This window comes from Felis catus, chromosome D3, assembly GCF_018350175.1.
Source record: "Felis catus isolate Fca126 chromosome D3, F.catus_Fca126_mat1.0, whole genome shotgun sequence".
Classification (NCBI taxonomy): domain Eukaryota; kingdom Metazoa; phylum Chordata; class Mammalia; order Carnivora; family Felidae; genus Felis; species Felis catus.
Window position 1 is genome coordinate 86,512,385 of NC_058379.1, and position 16,558 is coordinate 86,528,942.

Genomic DNA, 16,558 nt, shown 5'->3' on the forward strand with positions numbered 1-16,558 from the left:
AACAAAGCAAGGATTCAACCTGAGAATCATCTAACTTCAAATATGGTTAATATCCTGTCCCCTGTGTGACATCACATCAATACTGCATATTACAACATAAAAGAAGAGATAAAATGTAATTGGTATTGTTATGAAATCCTTCACCTAAAGAACTCAAAAAATAACTGCATTCTTTTTGGGGAAAAAAATTTTTTTAAATAGGAAGAAAATTCTAAGTTGTTTATATTACGTACTATGTACCATATACTTCAATCAAGTACACAGGATTATAAATAATACAACTGTGACAGGTGCCTGGGTGGCTAGGTCAGTTAAGCGTCTAACTCTAGATTGCGGCTCAGGTCATGATCTCACAGTCGTGGGATCAAGCCCTACGTCGAGGTCCACACTGAGCTTGGGATTCTCTCTGTCTCCTTCTCTCTCTGCCCCTCCCCAGCTCATGCTCTCTCTCTCAAAATAAATAAACATTTTTTTAAATAATATACCTGTGGGACTTTAGAAAGTATTGGTAACAGATGTTTTCTTTTAACTTACTTTACTATGTTCCATACCTAAAGAGCATTTTGTCTTTTCATCTTTTCCTTTCATCCTGAACAAGAAGTACCTCATTTGGATCAAATAAAATTACATAAAACATAACTATAACTTCTACATTTTATATAGGAATAAAACAATCAAGATACACATTTAGTAAGTCATAAAAATAAATATATATACTATAGTATTCTCAGCTCCAAATAACCAAAGGCTGAATTACACCCACATTTCCTCCAACTCTGATAAATACTGACAAGATGAACAAACCTGGGTTTGTTTGTTTTTTTGACACAGTACATTTTAATTTCCATAATATCAAAGTGTTTTTTTATTTTATTTTATTTTTTTAATATGAAATTTATTGTCAAACTAGTTTCCATACAACACCCAGGGCTCATCCCAAAAGGTGCCCTCCTCAATACCCATCACCCACCCTCCCCTCCCTCCCACCCCCCATCAACCCTCAGTTTGTTCTCAGTTTTTAAGAGTCTCTTATGCTTTGGCTCTCTCTCCCACTCTAACCTCTTTTTTTCTTTTTTTTTCCTTCCTCTCCCCCATGGGTTTCTGTTAAGTTTCTCAGGATCCACATAAGAGTGAAAACATATGGTATCTGTCTTTCTCTGTATGGCTTATTTCACTTAGCATCACACTCTCCAGTTCCATCCACGTTGCTACAAAAGGCCATATTTCATTGTTTCTCATTGCCACGTAGTATTCCATTGTGTATATAAACCACAATTTCTTTATCCATTCATCAGTTGATGGACATTTAGGCTCTTTCCATAATTTGGCTATTGTTGAAAGTGCTGCTATAAACATTGGGGTACAAGTGCCCCTATGCATCAGCACTCCTGTATCCCTTGGGTAAATTCCTAGCAGTGCTATTGCTGGGTCATACGGTAGATCTATTTTTAATTTTTTGAGGAACCTCCACACTGTTTTCCAAAGCAGCTGCACCAGCTTGCATTCCCACCAACAGTGCAAGAGGGTTCCTGTTTCTCCACATCCTCTCCAGCATCTATAGTCTCCTGATTTGTTCATTTTAGCCACTCTGACTGGCGTGAGGTGGTATCTCAATGTGGTTTTGATTTGTATTTCCCTGATGAGGAGTGACGTTGAGCATCTTTCCATGTGCTGGTTGGCCATCTGGATGTCTTCTTTAGAGAAGTGTCTATTCATGTTTTCTGCCCATTTCTTCACTGGCTTATTTGTTTTTCGGGTGTGGAGTTTGGTGAGCTCTTTATAGATTTTGGATACTAGCCCTCTGTCTGATATATATTTGCAAATATCTTTTCCCATTCCATTGGTTGCCTTTTAGTGTTGTTGTTTCCTTTGCAGTGCAGAAGCTTTTTATCTTCATGAGGTCTCAATAGTTTATTTTTGCTTTTAATTCCCTTGCCTTTGGGGATGTGTCAAGTAGGAAATTGCTGCGGCTGAGGTCAGAGAGGTTTTTTCCTGCTTTCTCCTCTAGGGTTTTGATGGTTTCCTATCTCACATTCAGGTCCTTCATCCTTTTGGAGTTTATTTTTGTGAATGGTGTAAGAAAGTGGTCTAGTTTCATCCTTCTGCATGTTGCTGTCCAGTTCTCCCAGCACCATTTGTTAAAGAGACTGTTTTCCATTGGATATTCTTTCCTGCTTTGTCAAAGATTAGTTGGCCATACATTTGTGAGTCCAGTTCTGGAGTCTCTATTCTATTCCATTGGTCTATGTGTCTGTTTTTGTGCCAGTACCATGCTGTCTTGGTGATTACAGCTTTGTAGTAGAGGCTAAAGTCGGGTATTGTGATGCCTCCCACTTTGGTCTTCTTCCTCAATATTACTTTGGCTATTCAGGGTCTTTTGTGGTTCCATACAAATTTTAGGATTGTTTGTTCTAGCTCGGAGAAGAATGCTGGTGCAATTTTGATTGGGATTGCATTGAATGTGTAGGTAGCTTTGGGTAGTATTGCCATTTTAATAATATTTATTCTTCCAATCCATCAGCATGGAATGTTTTTCCATTTCCTTGTATCTTCTTTAATTTCCTTCAAAAGGTTTCTATAGTTTTCAGCCTACAGATCTTTTACATCTTTGGTTAGGTTTATTCCTAGGTATTTTATGCTTCTTGGTGCAATTGTGAATGGGATCAGTTTCTTTATTTGTCTTTCTGTTGCTTCATTATTAGTGTATAAGAATGCAACTGATTTCTGTACATTGATTTTGTATCCTGCAACTTTGCTGAATTCATGTATCAGTTCTAGCAGACTTTTGATGCAGTCTATCGGGTTTTCCATGAATATCATGTCATTTGCAAAAAGTGAAAGACTGACTTCATCTTTGCCAATTTTGATGCCTTCGATTCCCTTTTCTTGTCTGATTGCTGATGCTAGAACTTCCAACACTATGTTAAACAACAGCGGTGAGAGTGGACATCCCTGTCGTGTTCCTGATCTCAGGGGGAAAGCTCTCAGTTTTGCTCCATTGAGGATGATAAAAGCTGGGGTTTTTTAAGTATTTTTTAAATTTTTTATTCTTTTTAATGTTTATTTATTTTTGAGAGAGAGAGAGAGAGAGAGACAGAGTATGAACAGGGGAAGAGCAGAGACAGGGGGAGACACGGACTCCGAAGCAGGTTCCAGGCCCTGAGCTGTCAGCACAGAGCCCGATACAGGGCTCGGACTCACAACCACGAGATCATGACCTGAGCCGAAGTCGGACACCCAAGCAACTGAGCCACTCAGGCACCCTATTATTTATTTATTTTTGAGAGAGAGAGAGAGAGAGAGAGAGAGAAAGAGACAGACAGACAGACAGACAGACAGAGGACAAGTGGGGAAGGGGCAGAAAGAGAGGGAGATACAGGATCTGAAGCAGGCTCCAGGCTCTGAACAGTCACCACAGAGCCCGATGTGGGGCTCAAACTCAAGAACCGTGAGATGGTGACCTGAGCTGAAGTAGGGCACTCAACTGACTGAGCCATCCCACATGCCCCAACAAGCTGTTTTTAATGCAAATTCCATCTTGGTAAAATATAATTTTACTATCAGGAATGATTAATCTTGATATACAAATAAAAATTAAGTAGAAACTACTGACTAGTAGGTTAATATATTGTACAGGATGCATAAAGGATGTTAAAACTAAGGTTCTTCCCTAAAACCTCAATCTGTTAATAATTTGTTTCTGCTTGTAATTGCCAAGACTTTTTCCCTTTAAAACACATCTTTGATTTACATGTTAATATTAAGATTCAGTAAACCTGAGCAACATCACTTCTAAAATACAGGATGAATCACCATTTTTCATGTACAATAAAGAGAAGTCTCTACTGATGCCTACTGATCTCAAGTGCTTAATCACACCTGAAGGTTTTGTCTTTAGACATCAGTGTTCAATCCTAATTTTAAACCAGCTACATGGGTCATAACTTTGTCACTGTGACCTCCAAAAAGCAACGATTTCTACAAGGATGGTTCATTTTCTTTACCGCTCATCACATCCACTTTACCATCCATCAGCAGCCTACAACAATGGGACGTGCAATGTCCTCCATGAAGTCTGAGCACACATGAGCCTGTGAAAGTTAGCCAACAAAGACAGCCATATGCTGTATAGCACTGATAGCCTCCCTGCTAAAGAATTATGGCTCCACTTTTATGAACTTCCATCAAAAAAATGCATTCTGCTCTCTCTCTAAAAATAAACTTCCAAAAAATATAAATTTAATTACTCAGTGATCAAAAAGAATGAAATCTTGTGATTTGCAACAATTGGATGGAACTAGAGTGTATTATGCTAAGCAAAATAAGTCAGAGAAAGACAAATATCATATGATTTCACTCATATGTGGAATTTAAGAAACAAAACAGATGAACATAGGGGAAGGGAAGCAAAAGTAAGATGAAAACAGAGGGCGCCAAACCGTAAGAGACTCTTAATTACAGAGAACAAACTGAGGGCTGCTGGAGGGGAGGTGGGTCGGGGGATGGGCTAAATGGATGACGGGCATTGAGGACACTTGTTGGGATGAGCACCGGGTGTTAGATATAAGTGATGAATCACTAAATTATATTCCTAAAACCATTCTTACACTATCTGTTAACTAACTTGGATTTAAATTCAAAAAAGAAATGCATTCTGAAAAGAAAGGTATTCAAACTCAGCACTTCTAGGTTATTTTATACATTAACCAAATTATCATTACATTAAAATGTAAATTAGTAATGTCATAAATTCCTAAAGTGCCTAAAATGTTTGTAATAAATAAATGTTCTGATAAAACACACAGACGATTTTTCACAAGAGAAAGGTTCTCAATCGTCCTCAGTTAATTAGCTGATTTTCTTTATACTTCCTGTTCACATCCTTCTGCCTGATCAAGTCCTCAAGTATTCTGCCTGACGTTACCAATTTCTGCCACTGCTTTTGCATACCTCTTCGTGTTATGTCCATACATTCAAAACAATTCCTTTGGAAATGCTATTTTACTCACCTTAAATCATCTCTCACTTACTTTACCCACTTTAAATGAAAAACTTTAAAAGGCATCTGACTTTCCATTTTCAGGCTTCTCTTATTCTGAACATTCATCTTTACATAACACTTAATAATTTAATCCTTGTAGCATGACAGAGAGCAAGCTGTCTTGATAGTGGATGCTTAAGTCCATTTTGCTCACACTTTGCTTACTTATTTTTGACAGAGCACAAGTGGGGGAGGGGCAGAGAGAGAGGGAGACACAGAATCGGAAGCAGGTTCCAGGCTCTGAGCTGTCAGCACAGAGCCCAATGCAGGGCTTGAACCCACGAACCATGAGATCATGACCTGAGCCCCAAAGTCAGCCACTTCACCAACGAACCACCCAGGTACCCCTAAATATTAAGTTTTAACTCTCTAGTTACAGTTAATTTAGTAAATATATTTTAATAGGCATGAATAGTGATTTTTCCACTGTACACACCATGTACACAGTCTAGTAAACAAACGTTAATTACTGCACAGAGTTTCAGGAAAAGACGCTAAACCCAAGCCCACCATAACTACTATTTTCACAACCCAAAGCAATCCTAACTCCCAGAATATAAGAACTTCAACCTAAGGAGGAGATTGTTTTAGAAGTTATTCTCCTTTAAAAAGTGTAAAAAGATTATGAAGTTATAAAAAATTTATAGATCAAAATCAATTTATAAAAAACCTTAGAGGAAAAGCTTCATAGAGATTCTTCTAATAATATTTTAATATCCAATCTCTAAAATATTTAAGCATGCCTAAAAGCTGAAAGAGGAACTATAACGACATAAGGTTTTACTGTTTTGCTTTATTAAAAATGGTCATAAAATAACTGCCTCCAAATACTTTAATATTTTTAACAATTAAACGATTAAAGAATATAAAAGTACAATAAATATGGTACTCTGAAATCATCCTCGAGAACACAACAGGAGAGCAAAATTTGTAAGTCTATGTTCTCTGGGAGTTCAATCATATTATTAAGGTTCACTTATCAATTAAGCACTTTAAGATGCTGGAATTAGTCCATCATCTCTCATTTGTATTAGAAATATTTTTCTGTTTATCATGTCTTTTTAACTGTGTTTAAAGTATTTCTTGCCATTCATACAGAAGCCAACAAAACTAATGCCCTCCCACTGGGCATTAGTCCCACTGGACAACTGTTCTAAGTTACACAAATTGAAAATAAAGGTAATCTGAAAGAAAAAATGGCCAAACAAAAATACTAAAAATAAAGTTTATTAAAGAAAACTTTGTGGGGCACCTGGGTGGCTTAGTTGGTTGAGCATCCCACTCTTGATTTCAGTTCGGGTCATGATCTCAGTTTGTGGAATGGAGCCTTGCATGGGACTCTGGGTTGACAGTGCAGAGCCTGCTTAGGATTCTCTCTCTCCTTCTCTCTCTGCCCCTACCCCGCTCATGCTCACTCACTCTTTCTCTCTCTTAAAATAAATAAACATTTTTATTGTTTTTTTTTATGTTTATTTATTTCTGAGACAGAGAGAGACAGAGCATGAGTGGGAGAGGGGCAGGAAGAGAGGGAGACACAGAATCAGAAGCAGGCTCCAGGCTCTGAGCTGTCAGCACAGGGCCCGACGCGGGGCTCGAACTCACGGACCGTGAGATCATGACCTGAGGTGAAGTCGGCCGCTTAACCGACTGAGCCACCCAGGCGCCCCTAAATAAACATTTAAAAAAAAAAAAAAAAAAACTTGCAATAATTTTAAAATGTAGTTCTTCAGATAACACAGGTATATCTAAGAACACAATACAAAATCCCATCAAAGAGTCATGTACATATAGAACCTTGTTTATGATATTTTGGACTTATTTTATGTTCCTACCTGATCTACCCCTTTCATCTCCTAGCTTTTGTTAGTTATTTCTGCTTTTCATCTTTTATAATATTTAAACAGCACTCCATGACCATAATTTCCACATTTAGTCACAGTCCTACAGGTGTGTGTGTGTGTGTGTGTGTGTGTGTGTGTGTGTGTGTGTATGAGAGAGAGAGCGAGTGAGTGTCAGTGCCCTCTCCACCAATGGCCCCGTTACCACTCTAAGCTGCTACCATCCCTCCTCTGGGTTAGTGTCAGCCTCCCAGCTTCCATCATGCCACCTACGGTTCTGGAGACAGCTGCTACTACGATCTTCTCAAATTTAAATCACATCATGTTACTCTTCCACTCAAAATCCACCACCAGCTTCCTTGCTCATTTAGGTTAAGCTCCTCAGCCTACAAAGCTCTATTTGAGCTTGAGTCTGAATATCCTTCTGATCTCATCTCCTACCACCATTCTTCATTCATCCTGTTGCAGCCACATTGACCTCTGGTTGCCTTTCAAACATGGCCCTGACAACTAAGTGCCTTTGCATTTCTTTTCCTCTCTTGCCAGAATGCTCTTCCTTGAGATACCTATATGGCTGACTGTGACAGTTAACTCAGTGCTCTGGCCAAATGTTAGTCAGAGGGGGAGCCTTCTCTGACCGTCGGATCTAATGGAGCATCTCCACTCCTGCCTACCTCTGCCCTCTTATCCTATTTTATGTTTCCTCACCACACTCACTGTTGCCCCCTGCAGAATATCTTTGTTTTCTGTCCACTCCACTCTACTAGAATGTGTTCCATGAGGACAGGGTTTCTGTCTTATTCACTGCCATGTCATTTTTAGGCAGTCATATTTACAGATTTCCTTCTTTATAAGTTCGAAATTATGTCTCTTCTTGGAGAAAATCTTCTCTACTCCAAAGTTTTAAGGAAATACTTTACTAAAAACACGGGCTATAAAAAAAATCACACTTTTTGGTTACATAGCATTACTAATTTTTACAAATAAATCATTTGTCAAACCTAAAATTCAATTCCTTAAAAACACTTACATGTCTAAGAAGTAATTCTAGAAGCCAGTTTAGAAGTTCTACTGATGAGTTTTTCCTTTGTTCCTTCAATAGCTTATTTAAAAAATGTATGATGTCTATTAGCAGTTTCTCATCTTCAGTGCAAGCAGGAAGCACTTGTAGAAACCTACAATACAAACAGACAATTTTCATGGTTTCCAGCTCTTTACAGTAAGAGGTGTGCTGACAAATACTTAACAACCAGGTAAGGAATGGGATGATTTGCTGTGTTCGCCAATTCCCAGAGTGGAAATCTTTCTTCGTGGCTGAATGCAAGCCACCAACACATCACACCCTTGTGGAGAGACGCACACCAGCACACCAGCACACGGCATTTCCACAGCACAGATACAACAGATAGGAACAACTGCATGACCACAAGTATCAGCAAAAGGTTGTAAAATAATCAGGAAGTGATGACATCACCTCCACTCCTCTTATAATACATTTAACTGTAAATTTATACAATTTTGTTTTTAAGAATGGCTGTGTTTTAACAACTAACTTACAAGAATCCTGAAATTCAGCTGCCAGCTCTCTCACAGAGGTACTGGCTGATCCCAGCACCCCACTGGAAAAGGCGAATTAGACCTCTGAATTGTGAGAGATACATTTCGAGTTCACATTTCGGAAATTCATTTAACCTTGCATTTTGCAAATGGCACATGTTATGTTTAATAGAAAGTTATACATCTGAGACTAAATCCACAAGAAGATTAAAATGTAAAACTGCTGGCAATGGCTGCTTGTCAGTCTTACTTGTTTCAAATGCAGCCATCTGCTACCAGTTAAACATGTTAAATTTATAAGCTAGAGCCTTCCCAATAACTACTAAAGGATCTCCACATGGCAATCAACTTCATGAAATTCAGAGTAAAAAGAAAAATGAGGTAATTTTCTTAAGAACAAAACAAAAGCAAAACAAAACAAAACAGCCCACGGCAGGTGTCCCAAACCTATTAATCAATCGCTGATGTCTCGGCTCTTTTACAATGTGAACAGAACATTCACTTTGTTCATCCAGGTCTATCCTAATCGCCTACTTTTGTAAGATGGCAAAATGTTCTATGATAGGATATAAAAACTGTGTTGTTTATTATTAGTTCCAAAAGGCAGTGATTCAGGAAATTTTTCTCTTTTGCTACTGTTAGACATTTATTACAGATAATAAAAATCACAGAGTCTTTCTTACAGAGAAAACATATCTCTAATGACAGTAACGAGAAGAATGTGTGCTCTTATCTTCAAAGATGTGGAGATAAACCCAAAAACAACTCATTCCCGGCCTTCAAAACTGGCGGCCTTGAGCTGTACGTACTGACCTGTTCAGTGTAGTGTGCCAGGCCAAGGACTTCAAGGTCAGCCCACAGGGGCCGGTGCCGCTCTTTAAAGACAATCTGTCATTCAGAAGATAAAAACTCATTCTCGTGATGGCAGCCCTCACTTCCCTGTGGGCTGCAGCCTCGACCACGGAATGGAGACAGTCCCTCAGGCCACTAGCTGTGTGCGTCACCTTCAGAGCAAGGGTATCCTCTGTGGATAGTTTCAACGTGTCTGAACACCTAAATAAACAGAAACAGAGGAAGAGCAACATAAGGCTATTTAAATAAAAGCTCACATTTATGTTTATTATAAACTCTCTCCAAAAAAATTCCATATTATCTTCATTTTACTTTTTTTTAAGTTTTTTTTTTTTTTAACGTTTATTTCTGAGAGACACAGAGACAGAGTGCGAGCAGAGAAAGAGCAGAGAGAGAGAGAGAGAGAGAGAGAGAGAGATGGAGACACAGAATCCAAAGCAAGCTCCAGGATCCAAGGTGTCAGAACAGAGCCCGACACGGGGCTGGAACTCATGGACCGTGAGATCATGACCCAAGCCAAAGTCGGACACCTAACTGACGGAGACACCCAGGCGCCCCTATGTTATCTCCATTTTAAAGGCTGACTCATGGCCAAAAGAAAATCTGATATATATGTCAATATTAGAGTTTTACACTAGCATCCTGTTTCTATTGACATTTTCCTGCTTACAGAAATATAATTTTCATGCAAATAAGAAAGTCCTGACAGATCAGAGTATCAGGATATTCAAAGTAATCTTCATCACAATAATGGTAACAACATTTATACATATACATACTGAACTTTTACTCTAAACCAGAGGACTTTTCCTAGTGACTTATATCCATTAATTAACCAAACTTTCTATAATCTCTAAAACAGCACAGAGCACGTACTTTTTAAATTTCCTTATGTGATGGTTTTTAAAAAGTAATGAACACATGTAATCTTTAAAACAGAGTAAAAATTACAATCTTCAGTGAAAAAGCAGAATCAGATGATAGTAAGTAAAAAAGCCACTTGCCCTAAAAGAAAAAGAAAACCTAACTAGTTACTTGTAATTAGTTAAATATGGGGATGCCTGGGGGTGGCTCAGTCAGTTAAGTGTCTGACCGGTTCAGGTCACGATCTCACGGTTCTTGAGTTCGAGTCCTGCGTCAGGCTCTATGCTGACAGCTCGGAGCCTGGAGCCTGCTTACGACTCTGTGTCTCCTTCTCTCCCTGCCCCTCCCTGGCTCGCACTCTGTATTTCTAGCTCTCTCTCTCTCTCTCTCTCTTTCTCAAAAATAAACAAACATTAAAAAAATTTTATTTAATTAAAAATGAATGCTTTTTCAACTAAATGTAACAGCTTACTCTTTGATTTTAGGTTCAGAATTCATTTGCTTCAAAAGATTTTCACTCCCATGATACCAGGACAAGTTCCAAGCTATTCTCAGCATGTCTGAGACTGGCTTCAAGGCCAAACAATCAGCAGATAATGGCAAAACTATGGAGTAAGGACTCACAGCATGGTGGCCAACTACATGCACTGGTAGATGATACCTAAAGAAAATGTATACAAACAGTTACAAACTTTGAAATTCTTAAACACTGCTAACACAGGTGAGCTACAAATGCCGGCTCCCTCTATGTCTCCCAATAATACGGAGCTCGCTCTCACGGCCCCTAGTTTGAACAGTTAGCATGCTGTCTATAGTATTCCAATTATTCTTTTGCCATCCTCTAAATTCCCAAAAACACCTTCCAAAGTCTCTCCTGAAGACTTACCTGATTTTGTGTTGTATGAGAGTTGTTTGCAGAGATAACTAATGCCCTCTCAAGTCAAGGCCTGTGGCTACAGTGAGCCATATAAAATGCTGCAGCCAGAACATGAGTGTCTACTTTATACCAAACACTGTATATTATTTACCATTCGTTCAGTTACATGGCATGGCAGTGACACCCATTTTACAGATGATCAAAATGAGTTTTAAAGAGGCTAAATGAATTGCCTTATGTTCACAGCAGTCACTGAATGACAAAAATCACAACTTAATATTTTCACTTGAGAACGTAGCTGTATCACCAATCAACCCAATCACTATGTGTCACCAAGAGGACCCAGAAATATTTTAGATATAAGAACAGACTCAATAGCAAGATCTCTTAAACCAGTCCAAGCTAATTTAACAGCATTTAACAGGACAGCAAGGACTAGCATGTTCAGATGTTAAAAAATAGTTTTCCTAAAATACATATACCAAACCCCTAATTCACAGAGTTGTGACTAACATTAGATAAACACAATTGGGTAAGATTTCTAAGGGGAATCTTTACTGTGCTTTTTCATTTCATACTTCTCAAAAAACAAGCTAAGAGTGAGTTCTACGTACAAATGAGGCTGAATAATCTAAGAAAATATTTGTGAAAAATTGAAATTTTCCACAAAAGTAACCAAGATTCCTTAGACAAATGGCTAACACCAGGTCTGAGAGAGGGAAATGAAAGGTGATTCTTGGACATCTCTCTGTGCCAGAGTGCAAGAAAACACTAACAGACTCATAGGGCCTGCCGGAAGGGCACAGAGCTCAATTGAAAGGACTTGCACCGAACAAAAAAAAGGCAAGGCAATCAACCAATGGGGACTTCTTTAGTAAGTTAGAAAACAAACTGCAAATTAAGCCTAAAGAACACAGAAGGAAGAGAGGAATAAAAGGCACAAGTAATTAATGCATCACAACCAGTTTGAAAAACCACATCTACCAGAGGGGCAACACGTTTTAAAATAACAAAATTACTATGAGTAAAGGAATGAGAAAACCCTTTCTTCTTCTCTATGGATGAATTTTATCTTGAGCTAAGATAACCAAATAGATATGGAATGTCAACAATATTACTAAGCTGCTTTTTTTGCTTATAGTAAAAGTGATTCCCACACCTGGGCTGGGAAGTATGGGAATACACTATGAATGCATAATGGGATGCCAGACCTCTGAGCACCCCTGAGTGCTGTGGCTCTTGCAAGTGACATGTCTTGTGGGGCCCTGGAAATTATGCCTACAGCACACTTAACTAGACACCGAATCTCCTATTAGCACACAGGTCTTCTAAGCCAAGACAGGTCCCGGCAACGACACATGCAATCTCATTCCAAGCATGACCTACTGTAGCTCTCTGAGTTTGATGACTTAGCCAAATCTAAAGACCATAAAGAGTGGGTGATGTCTACAAACAAGGAATTTGACTCTTTTAAGAATATATCTAAAAGGAACTCTTGTGTACTATCCCAGGAGACATACATGTTTACAGGAGTGGATACAGGAACAAAAACCCAGAATCAATCCAAATGCCTTCTGACCGGAGAATGAATAAGTTGTGACAAATTAACAGTAGAATATCATACAGCAGTGAAAGTGATTATACTATAGGTAATAATATCTACCAAGCTATGGAATGTTATTTTTAAATTAATCATAATTTTATTAAGACATATTTACTTATCTTTAAAATACACAGATTTTCAGTCTATATATATAGCTTGATGAATTCTTCCATTTGTATTCATTTGTATGGCTACCACTCAGAATAAAATACAGAACATTTCCATCCCTTTAGAAAGTCTCTTTGTTCCCTTTTCTTGTCAATTATTCTCTTTGCCCTCCTCTAAGAGGTAACTACCATTTTGGAGAAATTGGATCATGTCACAGAATTATTTTTTAATTTTCTTAGATGTGATCATGTATAATATAGTGGTTACGTAGAAGAATGCTCTTAATTTAAGGAGGTACATGGTGGAATAATTAGAAAGGAAGTAAAATTATGTCTGAAACTTATTTTCAAATGCATCAGAGGAAAAATTACATATAAATAAATAAACCCACTGAGGGAGACAGAAAAGCAACTAAGCCTGTGTGTTAACAACTGCTGAATCTAGACTGGAGAGTGAGCACATTTGTTCACTGGATAGTCCTGTCAACCTCTCTGAACATCTGAACCACATCCAGATTTGGAGTGCTGGTGATGAGAACGTGTGTTTACTGAACTCTCCAAAGCACCACTGTAAGGGAACATTAAAACGCTACAAATCATGTGATTTAAATACCAGATGAAAACCGTGACAACTTACAGATTTTGGTTTCCCTTTCTGTAACATTTTACCTTCAAAAAAAATTAAAAAAATAAATCACTTACCTTCTAAAAACTGAAACAGGCAAACTGAAGACTGGTGGTGAAGAAGGTTTATCAGAAGGATTAATAGACCTAGTTCATTAAACACACACACACACACACAAAAGGAAAGAAACAACTGAGTAAACCACGGTTTCATCTGACAAATATAATTTGCTCCTCGACTGAAACTCCAATCAAGAGTTGCAATTGGTTCTATCATTTGTAGAGTTAGTCCATGTTTGCTACCACCTGGATTTGCCTCTGAAGAGTAAATGATGCTTTTCTTCAGAAGTCGTACAATAAATGATTCATGTAACGTGGGCACTGCACTGGCAGGTCAATCTGAGCCCCTCCCACTTGATCCTGCTCAAGGTCAGTGCTAATCAGATATATTATCATCTTAACATCTTCCCAAAAGCTTTTTAATAAAATACTAAAGAAAAAACACATGAAATTGAAAGTATACACTAAAAAAGGTACTGGCAAAAATCACTGCAGTAGTTTTTATATTTTATGCTCAGTAGTTAAAAAATAAGAGTTCAGGGGACTTTTTGAGCCAATGGACTTTTTTTTGTTGTTGTTGTTGTTTTAAATATATGAAATTTACTGTCAAAGTGGTTTCCATACAACACCCAGTGCTCATCCCAAAAGATGCCCTCTTCGATACCCATCACCCACCCTCCCCTCCCTCCCACCCCCCATCAGCCCTCAGTTTGTTTTCATTTTTTAAGAGTCTCTTATGCTTGAGCCAATGGGCTTTTTGATACTGCTTGCTCAAACCAAAATGGGAAGCATAAGCTTCATATTCAGAAATTTCTATGCATTGCTATGACTGCATCAGAAACTTTAAATTGAGTAAAAAACTTTTAGGGCGACTAGGTGGCTCAGTCCGTTAAGCGTCCGACTTCGGCTAAGGTCATGATCTCACAGTTCATGAGTTTGAGCCCCGCGTCGGGCTCTGTGCTGACGGTTCAGAGCCTGGAGCCTGCCTTGGATTCTGTGTCTCCCTCTCTCTGCCCCCCTCTGCTCACGCTCTGTCTCTCTCTCAAAAACAAATAAACATTTTAAATAAAATTTTTAAAAAAGAGTAAAAAAACTTTTAAAATTCTTATAGCTCACCACATATCCATTCTTGATACTTCATCAAATAAGAGAAGACAAAATAATGCTCCGACTTCAGTCACAACAGTACAATCTTCATGAAATATCAGGGAAACTAAAAATAAAGATGCATTAACTTCATGAAATATTTTTACCTCTAGAAAAATGAACTTCAAATTTAAAATATCTTAACTCAAAGGGAAGAGATGTCATTCTGAGAAACGCAACATTAACCCAGATACACTAACATATGTGGATCATCTGGAGGGCTTGTTAAAACAGTTTTTGCTTCTGCAGGTTTGGGCTAGAGCCCGTGAATCCCACACATGGCTGGTCCAGGAACCACACTTGCAGATCCACTCACTCCATACTGTGTGTGAGTAACTTTCAGTTACTCAAAGAAGCAAACTGATCTAGCTTCTAGGAAGGTTTGCCAAGTCTTTTATCTCCAGCTAAAGCCTGCTCATTCAAAGATCTCCTTATTTGATCATTTCTGCCCTTTCTACAAACATATAATCATAGAACTTACATTCGACTTCAAAACACTGTCTTTGTGTTGGTGTTGTTTTAATTTGTGTGTCTTATTTATTACAACAAGATAATGGTAAAGGAAACTGTTCTGAGCTAACAAGACATAAGGATAGCACCACTACATAATTGAAGAGTCCTGGTCAAATCCTTTAGCATTAATAAGCCTCAGTTTCCACTGCTGTAACATTCTCAATGTTAAGATTTCTCAGTGCTTGGCAACTATGAAATTCTAATCAACTGGTATGGTGGTGGTACCAATCATACAGGAATAACAACATAATACAGAGCTAGCAAATCCAGGAAAGTAGCAACAAAACATCAGTTGCAAAAGAAGACATTTTTCCTAACTATAAGAAAAAGAAAATATCAACATGTAATTGACATGACTAAAAATAGCAACTAACTGGGGCGCCTGGGTGGCTCCGTCAGTGGAGCGCCCGACTTCAGCTCAGGTCATGATCTCACGGTCTGTGAGTTCGAGCCCCACATGGGGCTCGGAGCCTGGAGCCTGCTTCGGATTCTGTGTCTCCCCCTCTCTCTGCTCCTCCCCCAGTCACACTCTGTCTCCCTCTCAAAAATAAATAAATGTTTAAAACAAACTAGCAATGAACAGAAACAGAAATACATGTAAGAATTTAATTTATGATAAAGTATACACTCCATAACAGTGGGGATAGGATGAGCTATCATATTTCCAAAAACATAAGAAATTATTGCAATACAACTACCTACAATACGAAAAAAATACATTTAGATCTCTATCTTACACCATATATCAAAATCAATTCTAGATAAAGATCTACATTTTTTAAACACTATAAACACGTTAACAGAAAAAATAGAAGCCTATTTAGCATTATGAATTTGGAAGTGGAGAAGTCTCTCCTTATAGAGCATGATGAAAAGCTCAGTTGCTATAACAGAAAAGCTTTATATACATTCGTAAAATATTTAGGGCTGAAGACAGAATAATAAATACATCAAAAGGATAGAAAGCTTAGAAGAAAATCTTAACATAAAATCAGGCACAAGGTTTCCATTTGTTTTTTGTTCGTTTAAATTTTTAATGTTTATTTGAGAGAGAGAGAGAGAGAGAGAGAGAGAGAGAAAATGTGATGTGAGCGGGGGAGGGGCAGAGAGAGAGGGAGACACAGAATCCCAAGCAGGCTCCAGGCTGTCAGCACAGAGCCCAATGTGTGGCTCGAACTCACGAACTGTGAGATCGTGACCTGAGCCGAAGTCGGACACTTGACCAACTGAGCCACCCAGGTGCCCAGTTTCTATATGTTATAGAAGGGAAACTCTACCAGTCACTAAAAGGAAATTAAATACAACAGAAAAATAGGGAATTTACAGAATAAGAAATTTGATACATAATAAATACACAAAAAGATAATCACCTGCCCTAAAAGTTAAAAAAAAAAGAATAGCAAAAAAATAATAGTGAGATATTACTTTTGCCAATAAGATTAAAGAGATTTTTTAAATGAGACATATTCGATGTTA

General features: G+C 38.1%; 1 protein-coding gene across 8 annotated transcripts in view; it reads right to left on the minus strand.

Moving 5' to 3' along the window:
* Nucleotides 1-16,558, minus strand: part of RTTN (rotatin) — a 163,832-nt gene that overhangs the window by 88,780 nt on the left and 58,494 nt on the right. For all 8 annotated transcript variants that reach the window (XM_045041165.1, XM_045041164.1, XM_011288133.4 and 5 more), the window contains 5 exons: nt 14,540-14,636; nt 13,442-13,510; nt 10,625-10,813; nt 9,250-9,489; nt 7,910-8,054 (listed from right to left, as the gene is read on the minus strand). In XM_045041165.1, coding sequence (XP_044897100.1) covers nt 7,910-8,054; nt 9,250-9,489; nt 10,625-10,813; nt 13,442-13,510; nt 14,540-14,636 — 740 coding nt within the window. The remainder of the gene's footprint in view (nt 1-7,909; nt 8,055-9,249; nt 9,490-10,624; nt 10,814-13,441; nt 13,511-14,539; nt 14,637-16,558) is intronic.